At 45.7% G+C, this 14,752-nt stretch overlaps 1 protein-coding gene across 7 annotated transcripts in view; it reads left to right on the forward strand.

Moving 5' to 3' along the window:
* Positions 1-14,752, forward strand: part of MAPKAP1 (MAPK associated protein 1) — a 234,658-nt gene that overhangs the window by 182,096 nt on the left and 37,810 nt on the right. For all 7 annotated transcript variants that reach the window (XM_084820720.1, XM_084820721.1, XM_084820719.1 and 4 more), the window contains one exon: positions 4,240-4,377. In XM_084820720.1, the coding sequence (XP_084676846.1) occupies positions 4,240-4,377 (138 nt within the window). The remainder of the gene's footprint in view (positions 1-4,239; positions 4,378-14,752) is intronic.

Genomic DNA, 14,752 nt, shown 5'->3' on the forward strand with positions numbered 1-14,752 from the left:
GAAACCCTGGAGAGCTGCTGCCAGTCAGTGTCGACAGTACTGGGCCTGATGACTCAGTAGAAGGCAGCGCCCTTCGTTCCTGTGCTGGGATATTCTGCATGTAAAGCATGCGCTGTACCACTGAACTAGTGGTCCTCCCCAAGCCAGGTGTACAGCGGTCCAAGTTAGCACACCCAAAATACATTTTCAAACGAACATGCTACACAGACGGACGGACACTGTATGGACACGCACTGTTGAAATACAAAAGCTGAATGTCTGCAGTCAAAAGAAAGTGTTGCCATGTGCAGCAAAGAGCTTTGTGGGTATCAGAAGGCCAGGCCCAGCTCTAGGAACACATGCACTAAATCAGTAGGCGTCCAAGATGCCACAGAACCGACAATGAACGCTCCATCTTACTTCTATTTATTTTTGCTCATCTCAGATCCAAACACATGGAGGGCTCCTTGGTGACGTCAAGACCCCCCATGCCCACAGAGCTCCATTCAAGCAGAGGCTGCCCTGGTTCCTTCAGTGCTTCCAATGTTGTTTATTTTTTTTTGTTACTCTGTTGATTACATTTATCTTCTGCCTTCCTTCCATGAATGCACGAGGTTCCCAGGCAGCCTCGCATCCAGGTGCTGAGCAGGCCCGCTTAGCTTCATCGCAGCTTTGGCGTCCCATACTTCGTTGACCCACCAACTCCATGTGTGTTGGAAATGTACATTTGGAAGGCCCCTTGGCATTGAAGAAAAGGGATCCAGACCCTTCAAAGCTGTAAGGAGACACAGCAGAGCATTGGCCTTTCAGAAAACATGGGCTCCATTTTAGGGCTACTTAGAGTAGATCTGGAGTAGGCAAGATTAAGGCACCCCTGGGCACCAGTGCACCCCGGGCACCTTTCTTGGCACCTACTGAGGTGATCCATCGCTCCCACTTTAAATACACACACACACACACACACTGACCAGCCAGCTGCTATGAAATAGATTCCTGATGTTGCTGGAAACGGGGGGTTCAAAGGAGTCGTTTAATGTGTCAGCCCCCACCTGTGCCTTGTACTCAGTCTTTTGAGCAGTTTACATGACCTTTGCCACACCGCCCATGGCAGCCATTTTGTGGTGGTGCCCAGGACAGTTTCTGAAATTGCCAAATGTTCCCATGGCCCAAACAAGTTACCTACCTCTGGAGCAGATGATGCCAATATTCCTAGTGCAGGTAGAATTCAAGGAACTGGTTGAGGATGCCTCTTGCGATTTTTTGGCAGAAACGGTTTTGCTTTTCTAAATTAGTACTGCCTTTTTTTTTCTTGGTATAAGGCCACGAATTTTCTCCAGGAGAGTTTTCATGTCTCGAACACCTTATGAAGTTGTAATTCTGAAACAGATGACTGGACCAGCTTGTCATAAAGTGAATAGGATGTATGATATGTGACGAAGGGAATGTGATATACACACCTTTTTATGGACTCCGTAATAACTGGCCGTATAACGCCCTCTATTTCCAAAGTTGTTGGGGGGGGGGGTGATTGTTATGTAGCCAAAACTGCACCACCTATGAAGAAGAGGGAGGTCTTTGTGTGCTTGGGAGATCCCTGAGGTATGCAGACGAAGAAAAATCCTGGAGAAAGGAAAATCAAAAGAGAGCAAATTCCCACCCCACCCCGAGTGGCTGGAACACAATTGTATATGCACGCACAGCATTCCTGACCCACCCACATCTGTTGCCACACCAGGGTGGCAAAGCAGACTCCAAGGCACTTTGCAGATGTGCTTTCAACTGCTCCAGCCACCCCCTTCCAATGCGGGACCAGCCAGAGGGCAGAAGCACCCTCCCCGCCACCCACACAAGCAACGCTAAAACAAAACGAAAACACTGAAGGCGTTATTGCTCCGATGACATGTGCTCACAACTCCACAAAAACCATCACCAGGGTACTAGTGGCGACCATCTGTTTCACCCAGGTGACCAGTGGGGAAAGTTTCTAGTGTGCTCTAGCACATGAATTAACTGTTTAAAGAAAAAAAAAATCCCAGCATCCCGCGTGAGGCAGGAAGTACCTTTTTCCAAAATGGCGCCAGACTGCATCTCATGCTGAAGTCGCAGCATCAGTGCCGTGGCTTGGAAGGATTGCTACATGTTCCACGTGTCCCTTCTCCACGATATTAAAAAAAAAACACAACGCTTCAGTGGACAATGGGTACGATATTGATTTCCTCTGTAAAGAAAGCAGAAGTTGCTTAGTCTTGCTGGCGACTAGAAGCCAGCATCGGATACCAAGCCCCCCTCCGCCTTTGAATTTGCTCAGACACTACAGTCCAATCCTGAGAGCAGGTGGTAACAAAAGAGATCCACTTCTCAGAGGTGGCACTCAGAATTTGGAACTATCTCCCTAGAGAGAGCCGCCCGTGCCCCATCGCTCGCTTCCGTGCTTTTTGTCGGGCAGCAACAACTGTTTAATTTCAGTGCGCTTTTTTCTGGATCCTGCTTTTAAATAAGATTTGCTGCTGTTTCTGACCTTTTTGATTGCTGTTTTTAGACAATTGAGTTGATGTAGTTTTTAATTGTTGCTTTATAGGTATATTATCTCTTGCTTTATGGGTGTATTATCTGTCTATTAGCTCTTTTGTTCACCCCTTTGGTTATCAGCTATAGAAAGGAAGGGTATAAGTACCAGAAAAAAATAAAATTTTTCTTTCTTTCTTTCAAATATATTAGTGAACATTTCTTTGGAATTGTGTTCAGGGTTTTTTGGTTCACAGAATCCTTTTTTGTTTCTTTTTGTTCTTGGTTTAAGCAACAGGAATTGCCTTTCCTTCCATAGAGTTCTCCATGGGCATAAAGCTGTGGATCAGGGCCGTTGCACACTAAGTAACTGACGCTTTTTCAGGAGGGGCCATGTTAAGTCTCTTGCAGCAACTGGTTTTACCACAAGATGCTTGGTGGCTGTGATACATTTTTGTGGTTTTGTGTTGGATAAAATTCGCCAAAGATTGTGGCAGCGGGAGAGGAGATAGTTTTCCAGCTTTCTTATTTCCCTTTTTAAAAAAAGAATATTTTAAAATGATCACAGCATTTTCAAAACAATCCAAAAAGAGAACTGGGAAAGGATTTTTCTGCCTCCCCCCCCCCCTTTAAACAAAGAAACGGCCTTTCCTGCATGGTGTTTTTAAATACTCCTTATTCCTTTTGCCTATTTCAGCATGACCTTGACCTATAACTCATGACCTAAAAATGTAATTACTTTTAAGTCTTCCCCGCACAGCTGCCACTATGAAAAAGTATATAGAGAGGTTTGGTCACTCATGTCAGAGGAGAAACCTTGTAATTGTAAGTTAAGCAATGAGATGCTGTCCGTTTCTGCTCCGCACGGCAAGGTTGTTGCTTTGGAGGAGAAGGGGGAGAAAAAAAAACCCATAATAGAATCTGTTATAAATTACTGAGCCTCTCCCAGGGTGGATTAACTTCTTAGTTTGCTCCTTTGGCATCTCGGAGGAGTGGAATGGCTGCTTGGTCTTGTTTCTTTTCTTTTCTTTTTAATTATCTTTCTTTCTTTCTTTTGCTCACTCACCAGTGAAATTCAAAGTGATGATCATACAGCAACCGTTTTCTACTCACACGCAAGAGGCTTGAAGCAAAATTTTAATGTGCACTCACGTTAGTTAGGACTCAGTGTATTTACGCAGCACCGGTGTGATTATAACCTGCGCAAGTCTCCCATCTTATCTCCATACCAGATTCAGATGTTACAGGAGTGGTGTGGAAAGAAGCCTTGGTGGAAAAGCTGCTATGTCACTGTTCTCAGTAATGAGGAAATGGCCCTTCATACATGCTCAGAGGTGCTATTTATTGTTTGACAAGGCTGAGCTACTGGCTCAAGTTAATTTTATTTATTTATTTATTCATTCATTCATTTCATTTCATTTCCATACCTCCCAATAGCCGAAGCTCTCTGGGAGGTTAAACAACCCTTCTTGTATACCAGAGCTAGTGCGTGGAAACAGAGGGTATTATTTGAACACCTGGAGGTACTTTTTTTCTTTGTGTTGTCCATTCTTCTTTTTGCTCCACCAGGAGCTCCTTCCAGCAAGTCTGAGAAATGTCGCTAGTCCTTAACATTTCCCTGCTGCTCATAACAGGCAAGATATCATGCCAAAAAAAAATAAAAAATGCTTTGGGTGTGAGGTGTTTAACTTCCTTACTCCAAGCCTTACTGTTGGGTTGTGTTTTTTTCCCCTTTGATTTCCTCTGGGTGCTCAGGTATTTCAGGAGACAAGGTGGAAGTGGATCCCGTGACAAACCAGAAAGCCAGCACCAAGTTCTGGATTAAGCAGAAGCCAATCTCCATCGATTCCGAACTCTTGTGCACCTGTGACCTTGCGGAAGAAAAGAGCCCAAGTAAGTAGCCTGCGTTTCTTTCATCTTTGCTTTTCCTCGTGGACAACCCTCTCTCTTCTCCCACCAACCCACAAGGATCCAAATCGCAGGAGGATAGACTGCCCTCAAATCCTTCCCCATCCCAGCTGCATGCCAAACACCAGCCCTGATAAGGTCTTAGAATGCATCTGGAAATTGTTCAGGCTCATACTTTGGTCAGCCTCCCAAGGCATTGGGCCATTGCAGGGTGAGAGAGGGTGCACTGAGCGAACATCTTCCTATGTTGCGACATGAGATTTGACGGTGATTTGCAGGAGGGCCTCTGTAGCAGCTATTCCTTACTTCAGTACATTATACCATAGCATCTCTGCCAGGGAAATATTCCAGACACATCCAAGGATCCTCAAAAGGGGCGTGCATGAGGGAGCCAGCCAACTAAAGGCTAAACTATACACAACACTAAAGCCAAAGTTCGGTGTATCTTCTTTTCACTTTAAATTAATGCCAGCCACTGGGAGGTCCCATAGGGACCACGGCATATTGGCAGTGGGGGCTATTAATCCTTTCCATGCTGCAGCCCCAACAAAAATTGCCCACCCCAAGCTGCTCTCTGGCTCGGGAAGGAAGCTCCCATTGGCACGATTAGGAGCTTTCCTCCTGAGGCGAATAATCGGGTGGGTGGGCGTTTTCATGAAGCTAGACCCGCTCCCTCACCATACACCATGGGCCTGATTCTGATCAGGCATTCAAGTGAGTGTTGTTTAAAATAAAAAGCAAAAGCAAAACACAGAACTTCAAGTGATGTGTTTCGCAGCCTTCCTCAACTTTTTGCCTTTCAGATCAGTTGGAGGCTGGTGGCTCCGATGTCAGTGGGGCGGTGAATCCGCTCTGGGTTTCAGTCAGAACCAGTCAGAATTCTAGAGGAGCTCTCCAAGGTGCAAAGCTGCATCCCCCAAGCTGACCTTTTTTCCCTGTGAATCCTTTGTCACAACCCTATAGGCTTGTGCCCTACAGCGGCCTTCTCCCAACCTGTGTTCCGTGCAGATGTTCTGGGCTGCAACTCTCATTATCCTTGACCATTGGCCATGGTGGTTGGGGCTGATGGATGTTGTAGTATGAAACACTGGGGGCTGGTTTAGCGTCAGATGTAGTTTGAGCCTTGCGGGCAAAAATGCTCCAAGGGAATTGACTTCAACAAGACATTGCCCTGATTTGAGAAAGCAGAACAGGGACCCGGGAGGGCGGGGCGCAGGGGGAGCTGGGAACCTGCTGTAGGTGGAACGCAAGCATGCCTTTTTGTTGTAGTTTTGCTATGTGCAAATCCCAGGAGGTGGATTTAAAAGGGCTGAAATTTGCTTTCTGTTTTTCAGAGACTAGATCAGGGCAATTAACATTTGCAAGGCTGACAAGGAGAAATATTAAGATCGCAATTTCATAAGACCTGAGCAGAGGTCAGATTTGGGTCAAACTTATTTCTAAATAATAATTCTGATGGGTTTTTTTTTAATAGTAATAAACTCTCTGCTCTGCTGATAATCTCACATTCTTATTCACGAGCAAATGATTTCTTTGTTTATAGCCAAGCAAAGGCTTGTGGGTAGCCGGTCATTTGGGGAGAGTTAAGTATTGTCCCCAGTCAACCAGGCCAGAGAAACTTTAGAAAAAGTTGGTTCTTTGCGGGGAGAAGGGCAGAGGGAGGTTAGATCACAAACGTCGACGAAGGGTATATCTAGGCAGAGACAGTACGAATTTGTTTTTGTTTGTTTGTTTATTTAACATGTTTTTATCCCACTCCTCAGCCAAAAAGGCCCCTAGAGTTGCTTTCATGCAGTTTGGCGCATAATTTGCAATTAATCCAAACAATATTTTTGATATATATTGCTCATTACCTGGCGCAGGGTGGGTGGGTTCACAAATGGAGAGGCAGTGCATAAATAATAATAGAAATAGGGGGATCTGAGATCCCAAGAGACCGCCCTATACCTTCCCAAGTTCACAAAACCCTAAATTTTGCTCTCCAGATTTCCAGTCCCTATTACAATTCCTTGTGCCGGGGAATTGGACGGTGGAGGGATGCGTGCAGCTATTTGAATACCACTCAAGTTGTCTTTGTGAATCAGTCACTACAGTTCCAAGAACTGTTTTTAAAACTGACCTCTCCCAACTCCCCCCCCCCCAAATAAAACTCCTGTGAGCCATAGTTATTCGCTATCCCACAAGTCCTGCATTGTACAGACCCTGAAACAGCTCCCTATCCAGACCTTTTTGGTTCATTCTGCAGCTTGAAATGTCAGGCAACTCTCTGGGGATCTTTGAGCAGAGCGTGTAGGTTGCACAGGCCTTGAAAGGAACTTTGTTCTTAACTATACTGAACGTCGTCCCCGTGCAGGAGGGCAAAGAGCATACATTTCAAACACCTTGTGGGATTTCAGTCAAGAATCCTTGTCCAGAAGCAGAGTGCCTAGAGTTGGGGGAGGAGGCGTTTTTGATCCATAGAAATGTCAAAGTGGAGGTGAATCCATCCTGTGTCATTTCTCTTTGGTTGCCCCTCGAAGGCGCTTACGCTTTCTGAATTGAAAGCATGTGTTTTGTTGTACACGTCCTCTGCTTGCTGGCATTCCTTGGCATTGTCCCATCATGCATTGCAGGAGGTTTGCAGCGGAACTCGCTCTCACCACGCATTCCTAGGCTTTTCTTAGACGAGTCACTTTTGAACTTCGAAGCGGGGGAAGGAACGCTCATATTTGGGGGCATGAAGGAATGACGCTCTCTTCATAGCCCTGTGATCTTATCAGCAAAGTGATATATGTTCGTAGCAGAGTTTACATCAAAAATTATTCCTGGGGCTTCCTTGAAATGAATTATGGCAACGGGAGCGAAGCGGAGGGGAGATAAGGGTTTTTGAGTTCTGCAATATATTTTGTTTCCGTGTTTTTATCTCTTGTAACACAACCATCCTCCATCTAGTCTTTCCGAGGTGCGGCGGAATGTGTCACAAACGGATGGTTATGCAGTTCCGTCGTGAGGAGATGCTTTTGCTCTTTTGTTAAATGCAGACACATCCTCTCAAGGAGTTAACTTGTGGGTCGGATAATAAACTTATTCCCCCGCACTGCTGTGTTCTTCAACACGGGAGAGTCGCCTTCGGAAACCTTCTCCAGTTGTGGGTGTTTATGAACGTATGGAACTGCCTTTTACAGGGTCTGGTCACTGGATCTTCTAGCCCGGTATTGTCTACTCCAGGGGTAGACAACCTTTTGGGGCCTTGGGCACATTTGGCAACTTGAGAAATAGTCCTGGGCACCACCACAAAATGGCTGCCATGGGAGGTGTGGCAAAGGACAAGAAAGCTATCCAAAAGTACAAGGCAAAGGTGGGGGCTGAGCCCCAACACGCTAAATAACTCCTTTGAACCCACCATTTTCAGCATCAACAGAAACCTATTTCATGGCAATCCCAACTGCCAGTAAGAAAATGTGTTACTGTTTTTTTAAAAGTGGGAGGGATAGGAACATAGGAAGCTGCCTTCTACTGAGTCAGACCCTGGGTCCATCTAGCCCAGTATTGTCGACACTGACTGGCAGCAGCTCTCGAGGGTTTCAGGCAGGATACTTTCCTTGCCCTACCTGGAGAAGCTGGGAATCGAACCTGGACCTTCTGCACGCCAAGCAGGGGCTCCACCGCACTGAGGAACACCTTCCAATGCCCCAGCTCAACTTTCTGTTAACGGACCATTCGGAATATTCCCCAAGTCTTGGTTCAGAGCAGGTCTTTTTCTGTTGTTGCAAGTTCACTGAATTTCAAAATGGTTTCCACTCCATTTCACAAAGGCCTTATTCCCACAGATGTGCTGGAGTCATTTCTGGTTCTAATTGGCCTTCGCTGTTTGGGAACAGCTGAGAATATTTGCACCCCTTGCGCTAGGCTGGCTTAGGTTCTGAATCTTTATTTGCCAAATAAATCCGGCTGCTTGAACTCAGACCCTGGGAGAAGCGCTAATGGCCTCCCTAGTAAAATCCCAAACCCATTAGAATGTTGCAAACACCATATCTATAAAGTGCTTGTTTAAATCAGCCGCCATCTGATTATCACAAAAGATTTTGCAGGTTTTGAATCTTGAGGGGAAGCGTCCTGTCGTTAAGAAGGAAGATTTAAGCCTTAATAAAGGAGCTGCCATTTTTATAGCCAAAAAAGAACCCTGTATCTCAATTAAGCGTACATAATATAAAGTCTTAAGGAAGCAACGTAGTAAGCTTAATACGATTATGTCCTCTGGCAATAGTGTAATTTAAAGGAAATCTGATTCTCTTAATGTCTCTTTACATTGTTTGAGAAGAAGACGGGTTGGGAGCCAGTTCCACAAGCCGCTCCCTGTTTTAGAAAAAGAACCCCACGGATGGAACATGGCCGGTGGCGGGCATGCTGGTGACATCCCGCTGGAAGGCCAGGGTGACCGGATTTGTACCACTGCAGGGCAGCAGCACCGGCCAAGCGCTCAAATGAATCCCTTTTTCTTGCCTTAATGCTCATTTCCCTTGATGAACGTGCAGCCTCCAGACCTGAAGGGGTCTGTTTCCCTTCAAACCCGGAGTGCTGTAAGAACATAAATAAGAGCATAAGAAGAGCCCTGATGTATCAGACCAGAGGCCTATGTAGTCTGGCTTCCTGTTTCCCACAGTGGCCACCCAAATGCCTCTGGGAAGCAGGACATGAAGTCCCTCACCACTTTGGCTCCAACATAGCTGGCATTTAGTGCCATATTGCTTCTAAACATCACCATCACCATCATCAATTACATTTCTATACCGCCCCATAGCTGAAGCTCTCTGGGCAGTTTACAAAGGTTAAAAACATGTAAAAATACCATATGCAAAGTTTAAAAACATAAAAAACGTGCAGACAGACAGCTTTGAGCAATCCGCCAAACCATAAAACAAATCCAGGATCCATGAAAACTCATCACTTGCTGCCAAAGGCCTGGGGAAAAGAGAAAAGTCTTGACCGAAAAGATAACAATGCTGGCACCAGGTGAGTCTTGTCGTGGAGATCATTCCAAAATTGAGGGGCCACCACTGAGAAGCCCCTCTCCTTTGATGCTGTCTTCCAAGCCTCCCTGGAGGTTTCGTATAACCAACAGGACTAAGAGCTATCAATAGATTTGTCCTCCCTGAATCAGCGTAATCCCTAAACCAGGGGTGGGCAACTTCAGGTAGTCCCAGAGCCAATTTCTCCCTCTGTCCCCCCCCCCAAAAAAAACCACTAGTTACTGAAAATGTGGGGAAAGTTAAAAGAATAAAGTCACAATTTGCTACTACAGAGGCTTAGAATGGCCAACTTTAGCTTGAAAATAAGCTAAACGTGTCTGTTCTAAGCTTCCATAGCCACTACGGAGGCTTAGAATAGACAAGTTTAGCTTGTTTTCAAGCTAAAAGTGGCCATTCTAAGCCTCCGTAGCCGTTCGTTGCCGAATTTCTGGGGCAATCTGTGACTGTTTAAAACTTTTTTCTGGTGGGGGAAAAATTAGGTGTGGCAGGGGGGCAGCCACACTGGGGGGGCAGCAGCCACATGTTACCCATGCATTGCCTACTCTTGCTGCAAAGCGTCTAAGCTAGTGTCCATCATCACATCTTGTGACAGTAAATTCCATAAATTTATTATACATTGTATGAAAAAACTACTTCCCCCCCCCCGCCTGTCTATCCTGAACCTAATGCCCATCAATTTTGTTGGACAACCCTAAGTTCTAGTATATTTTGAGGGGGGGGGGGAAACCTTCTCTCCACTATCATGTGTCATTCTGTGAACCTCTATCAAGAACAGCGATGGGTCAGAAGTTCTAGAGATGATGACAATGCCAATATTGTGAGTGAGCTGCAGCATTGGTCTTGCTTACGGTTGTGTGCTCCAGTCGTTGCCCGTACAAGTGGTCCTTTGGGACCTGACAGGATGGGGGCTCTTCATCTTTTAGCTGTGTGAAGGTTTGAGGCCTATAGAGGCAAAGGGAAAGAAGGTCAGGCTTAGAGGCTTGTTTTAATGTTGTTGTTCGGAGGGGGTATCCCTGAGAGGAGTAGTTTCATTTCCCCAGTTAAGTTTCATCTCTTCAGGTTTGAAGCAGTACTTTCAGTTCTGAGGGAGGAGGATATATAAAGAGAGCCCGTAAGAGGAGAGTCAGGAGACCAGAGTCTGAAGAGGGAGCAGGAAGAAGCAGTCTAGAGGAGTCTTAAGTACAGCTAGGGTAAAGGACCTTGCATTTTGCAACTTTTATTTTCTTTTAAGGCCTTTTGTATCACTCAGCTATATTGTGTAAATACCTTTAGCTGTGATTTGCTTGCTTTATTTTACCAGTAAATTGTTGTAGTTTAACCCTGTGTCTAGAGTGTCAGTCACCCCATGTCTACAGCCTAAACCCCACATTACTGGAAAGGGGAAAGTAAAACAAGGAAGGTGGGACTCTTAAGGAGGCAAGAGATCCTTAAGGAGTTGCTCAGGGGGTCCAGGTTGTAAGGGGGACCTTGACAAGCTGCCTTTCCATCTTGGCTGCAAGAAAGTGAGAGCTGTGACAAAAGGGCCCTCTCCATTGGCCCAGCTGAGAAACCAGCTGCCATTTGGTCCTTCCCCTCCCTAAATTGTTTCCATTCAAGTGGGCCATTATAAGAGCAACTATGAAACTTGTAAGAATTAATGCCTGAGTTTGCTTGTTTTCCTCTTCCCTCTTCAACCTGTTTTCCTTTTGTGTCAAGCCTTTTAGATTATAAGCCTACAGGAAGGGCCTGTCTTTTTTAAAAAAAATGTGTACAGTGCTTAGTAAACTTTGGGCACTTCAAAAATGATAAAAATAGTTCTTCTTCTTATACTTGTCCCTGGGTCCCAGCTAGTTCCACCCTGTCTCTCCCCCTTTTCTTCCAAACTGCTTTCTTGAGTGGCTTCAAAGCTGCCTGTATGTATGTGGCACTCACACAGTAACGCTGGCCACTGTTTGTTTGTTTGTTTGTTTGTTTCTATACCGCCCAATAGCCAGGGTCTCTGGGTGGTTCACAAAAATGAACTGTGGTTGATGACGTGGTTGGCAGACATCCAGCTTGGCAGCAAAGAGTGGGGGCTTGGGGAGAACCCATGTCAGCCATCTTCCTCCCAGCTGGCCTCCAAATGTGTATTTTTTTCCTGAACATTAGCTTATTAATGGCATATTTTCTATTAAAAAAAAGAATTTAGGCATTCTTTTTAAGAAGGCTGTTAATGCCTCCCATGATCAGCAAGTACCTCCAATCTCCAGTGGCCCTTCTGTTCTCCATGGGCCCCTGCACGTACTTCGGTGGCTCCAAGTTGTAATTTAATTGCCAGCATCGCGGCTCGCAGGTTTTCAGATTTCCTTTCGATTGTTGTGCTGGGGCTTAACAGAATGTTAACCTGGTAATAGGCACAGGGCCTCCCCATTATGTGTCTTGCTATCGAACGGTTCTGCATGGCTAGTTAAGGAAGATGGCAAGAAGATTAATGAAAGCTGCCTAATGCAAAAGGGGGGTAGGTACCTCCACAAGACTTCCAGCGAGGGCATATTACAGCTGAACCAGAGTGCTGCTTTTTCCTACTCCCCCCCCCACCTCTTTTCTTTATCCTGCAACCTTTGAACCCACCTCACTGTCAAGAGCTGCCAAGAGCCCCGACGTTTTGATTGATGTTGCTACACGAGTCGGTCTTCTTTCCCGTTGAATTCGGCATCTGCACGAAAATAGCTTTCTCCAGCAGAATTCGGACTGGCTTGTAAGTGATAGCCAAATTAACTGCCCCAAATGCCTTTTTTTTTTTTAGTTTTTGTTTTGGGTGTTTTAAGGTGTAGTCCACACTTAAAGCTAAAAGTATTTGGGTTCTTCTGGATCGTATGCATTGGGTGTGGTATGAGTCAAATGGATTTATGATTGGATTATATCCAGGTACTGTTAGAATACAAGCTGACAAGCCAACAGGGTATTTTGTTTTAGCACACCTGCTTATATGTTCCTTTATCTCAGGAATTGCTTCCTCCCATGTGAAGTTGCCTGAATAATCAAGGTCTGCTTCAGAGATCCTGCTCTAAGTTCCCCTGCCGTTGCACGTACCACGGGTGGGCACCACAGATTTTTCCATTGTGGTCGGAATTTGGAACATTGTCCCACAAGAGGTCCGCTTGGTACCATTGCTGCTCACCTTTCAGTGGTCATCTAACACAGGGGTGGGCAGAAGGTAGATCTCCAGATGTTTTGGGCTTCAACTCCCAGAAGGCCCTGGCAGCATGGCCAATGGTGAGGAATGCTGGGAGTTGAAGTCCAAAACATCTGGAGATCTAATTTCTGCCCACCCCAGTTCTAAAACATTTCTGTTTCAACAGGCCTTTTTAGATGCCCAAAACGATAAAGAACGTCCTGCCGCTGTGCTTTCCTTTCCTGATTCGGATGATTGCACTGTTGTTAGAGTAATTGTTAATTATGCTATTCTGCATGTGTATCTTTGCTGGATTATTGTTCAGCCCTCTTTGAATATCTGTGTTAAGAAGGCAGGAGTATAAATATTAGTAAGAGATAAATAATTGTGTTCAGTACCACGATGGAACCCAAGGTGGCATCCGTGGGGTTCCCAAGCAGTCTCTCATCCAGGCACTGACCAGACCTGGACTTGCCTAGCTTGAGCAAGATGGTTGCATGATGTGCCTTCAGGCCATGTCGCCGGCGTGGTGGAGTGGTTAGAGTGTCGGATTAGGACTAGGGATACTCAGGTTCAAATCTCTGCAAAGTGTACTGGGTGATGTTGGGCCAGTCACGATCTCTCAGCCTAAGCTACTCACAGGGTTGTTGTGGGGGATAAAAGGGGAGAACGGTGTATACCATCATGAGATCCTTGGAGGAGGGGCGGAGATTGTCAAAATCTAAACAACGATTATGATGATGGTGACCTTGGTTTTACCGTCTTCTCCTATTAGGATTTGGTTTAGGTGTACATCTTCAAGATGTGTGATGTGAAGAAAACAAACGGGGGTCTGAAAATACAGTGCATAGTTAAACTATGGAATTCGCTACCGCAGGACGTAATAATGGCCACCAATTTGGATGGCTTTAAAAGGGAATTGGACAAATTCCTGGAGGAGAAGGCTATCAGTGGCTAATAGTCCTGATGGCTATATGCTACCTCCAGTTTCAGAGGCAGTTTGCCTTACATACACCCATTGCCAGGGAACTTGGGCGGGTGGGTGCTGTTGCTCTCCTGTCCTGCTTGTGGGTTTCCTGTGGGTAGCTGGTTGGCCACTGTGTGCACAGAACGTTGGGCTAGATGGACCCTTGGTCTGATCCAGCATGGCTCTTTTTGTGTTTTTAACACATGTATGATACAGCTGCTTTTGCCAGACAGCGGGATTGGCTGTAAATTTGTGTTGTGGGGCATGCTGCTGTGTAACGGCCCTAAGACTCAAGGGCAAACTGTAGTTGCATGTTATTATTAGCAAGGGTCCCCAGCAATGTGCTTTTCCTCTGCGGGGGTGGCCTTTTCAGTCCTGTTGCAACAGGTATCCCCTTGCACCATAATGTTCTGAAACAGTTCGCCATAATGGCATTCCCAAATTTTGATCTTCAGTGGCTTGACCATCAAAGAGGAAAGACCTTGAGATTTGTGACAGATTGCAATCTGGATCGGGGATGGGGGCAGTTCCGATTACCTAGGGCCACTCAACAGCCACATAGAAGCAGACCACATGGGCACCTTCTATTGCATGGGGAGGAGATGTTGGGCAACCTTCAATCTTGGGCACCCAGCATTGAAATCATTCTTCCCTTCCCCTTATTTCTAAGAGACAATGGGAGATGGCCTCGACTGTGTGGTCATCAAATGGCCATTGATGCAGCACGGAAGCTACATGGTGAGGGAGAAGTTCAGGAACCATACCTTTTTTCAAACATTTAAGAACATTAAGAACCTTAAGATAATCGTCAGCGGCCCTTCTCCATGAGCCCCTGCCAAAGGAAGTGAGGCGGGTGGCTACTAGGAGGAGGGCTTTTTCTGCTGTGGCACCCCAGCTCTGGAATGAGCTCCCTAGTGAGGTTCGCCTGGCACCTACATTGTATTCCTTTCGGCGCCAGGTGAACACCTTTTTATTTTCCCAGTCATTTTAGCATTTTAGCTTTCTAGACTTTTAGCTTTGCCGTTTTAAATCTCTATTTTAAACTCCTGCACTGCTGCTAGGTTTTATTGTGGTTGTATTGCTATATTGTGGTTTTAATGTTCTATATATTTTAAATTGTTTTATTGTGTGCTGTTTGGTTTTAATTTTTGTGAACCACCCTGGGAGCTTCAGCTATTGGGCGGTATAGAAGTGAAGTGAAGTGAAGTGAAGTGAAGTGAAGTGAAAGAAAGAAAGAAAGAAAACATAAGA

Source organism: Heloderma suspectum, chromosome 14 (assembly GCF_057233095.1).
Source record: "Heloderma suspectum isolate Gila_16-S chromosome 14, 16-S_ref, whole genome shotgun sequence".
Classification (NCBI taxonomy): domain Eukaryota; kingdom Metazoa; phylum Chordata; class Lepidosauria; order Squamata; family Helodermatidae; genus Heloderma; species Heloderma suspectum.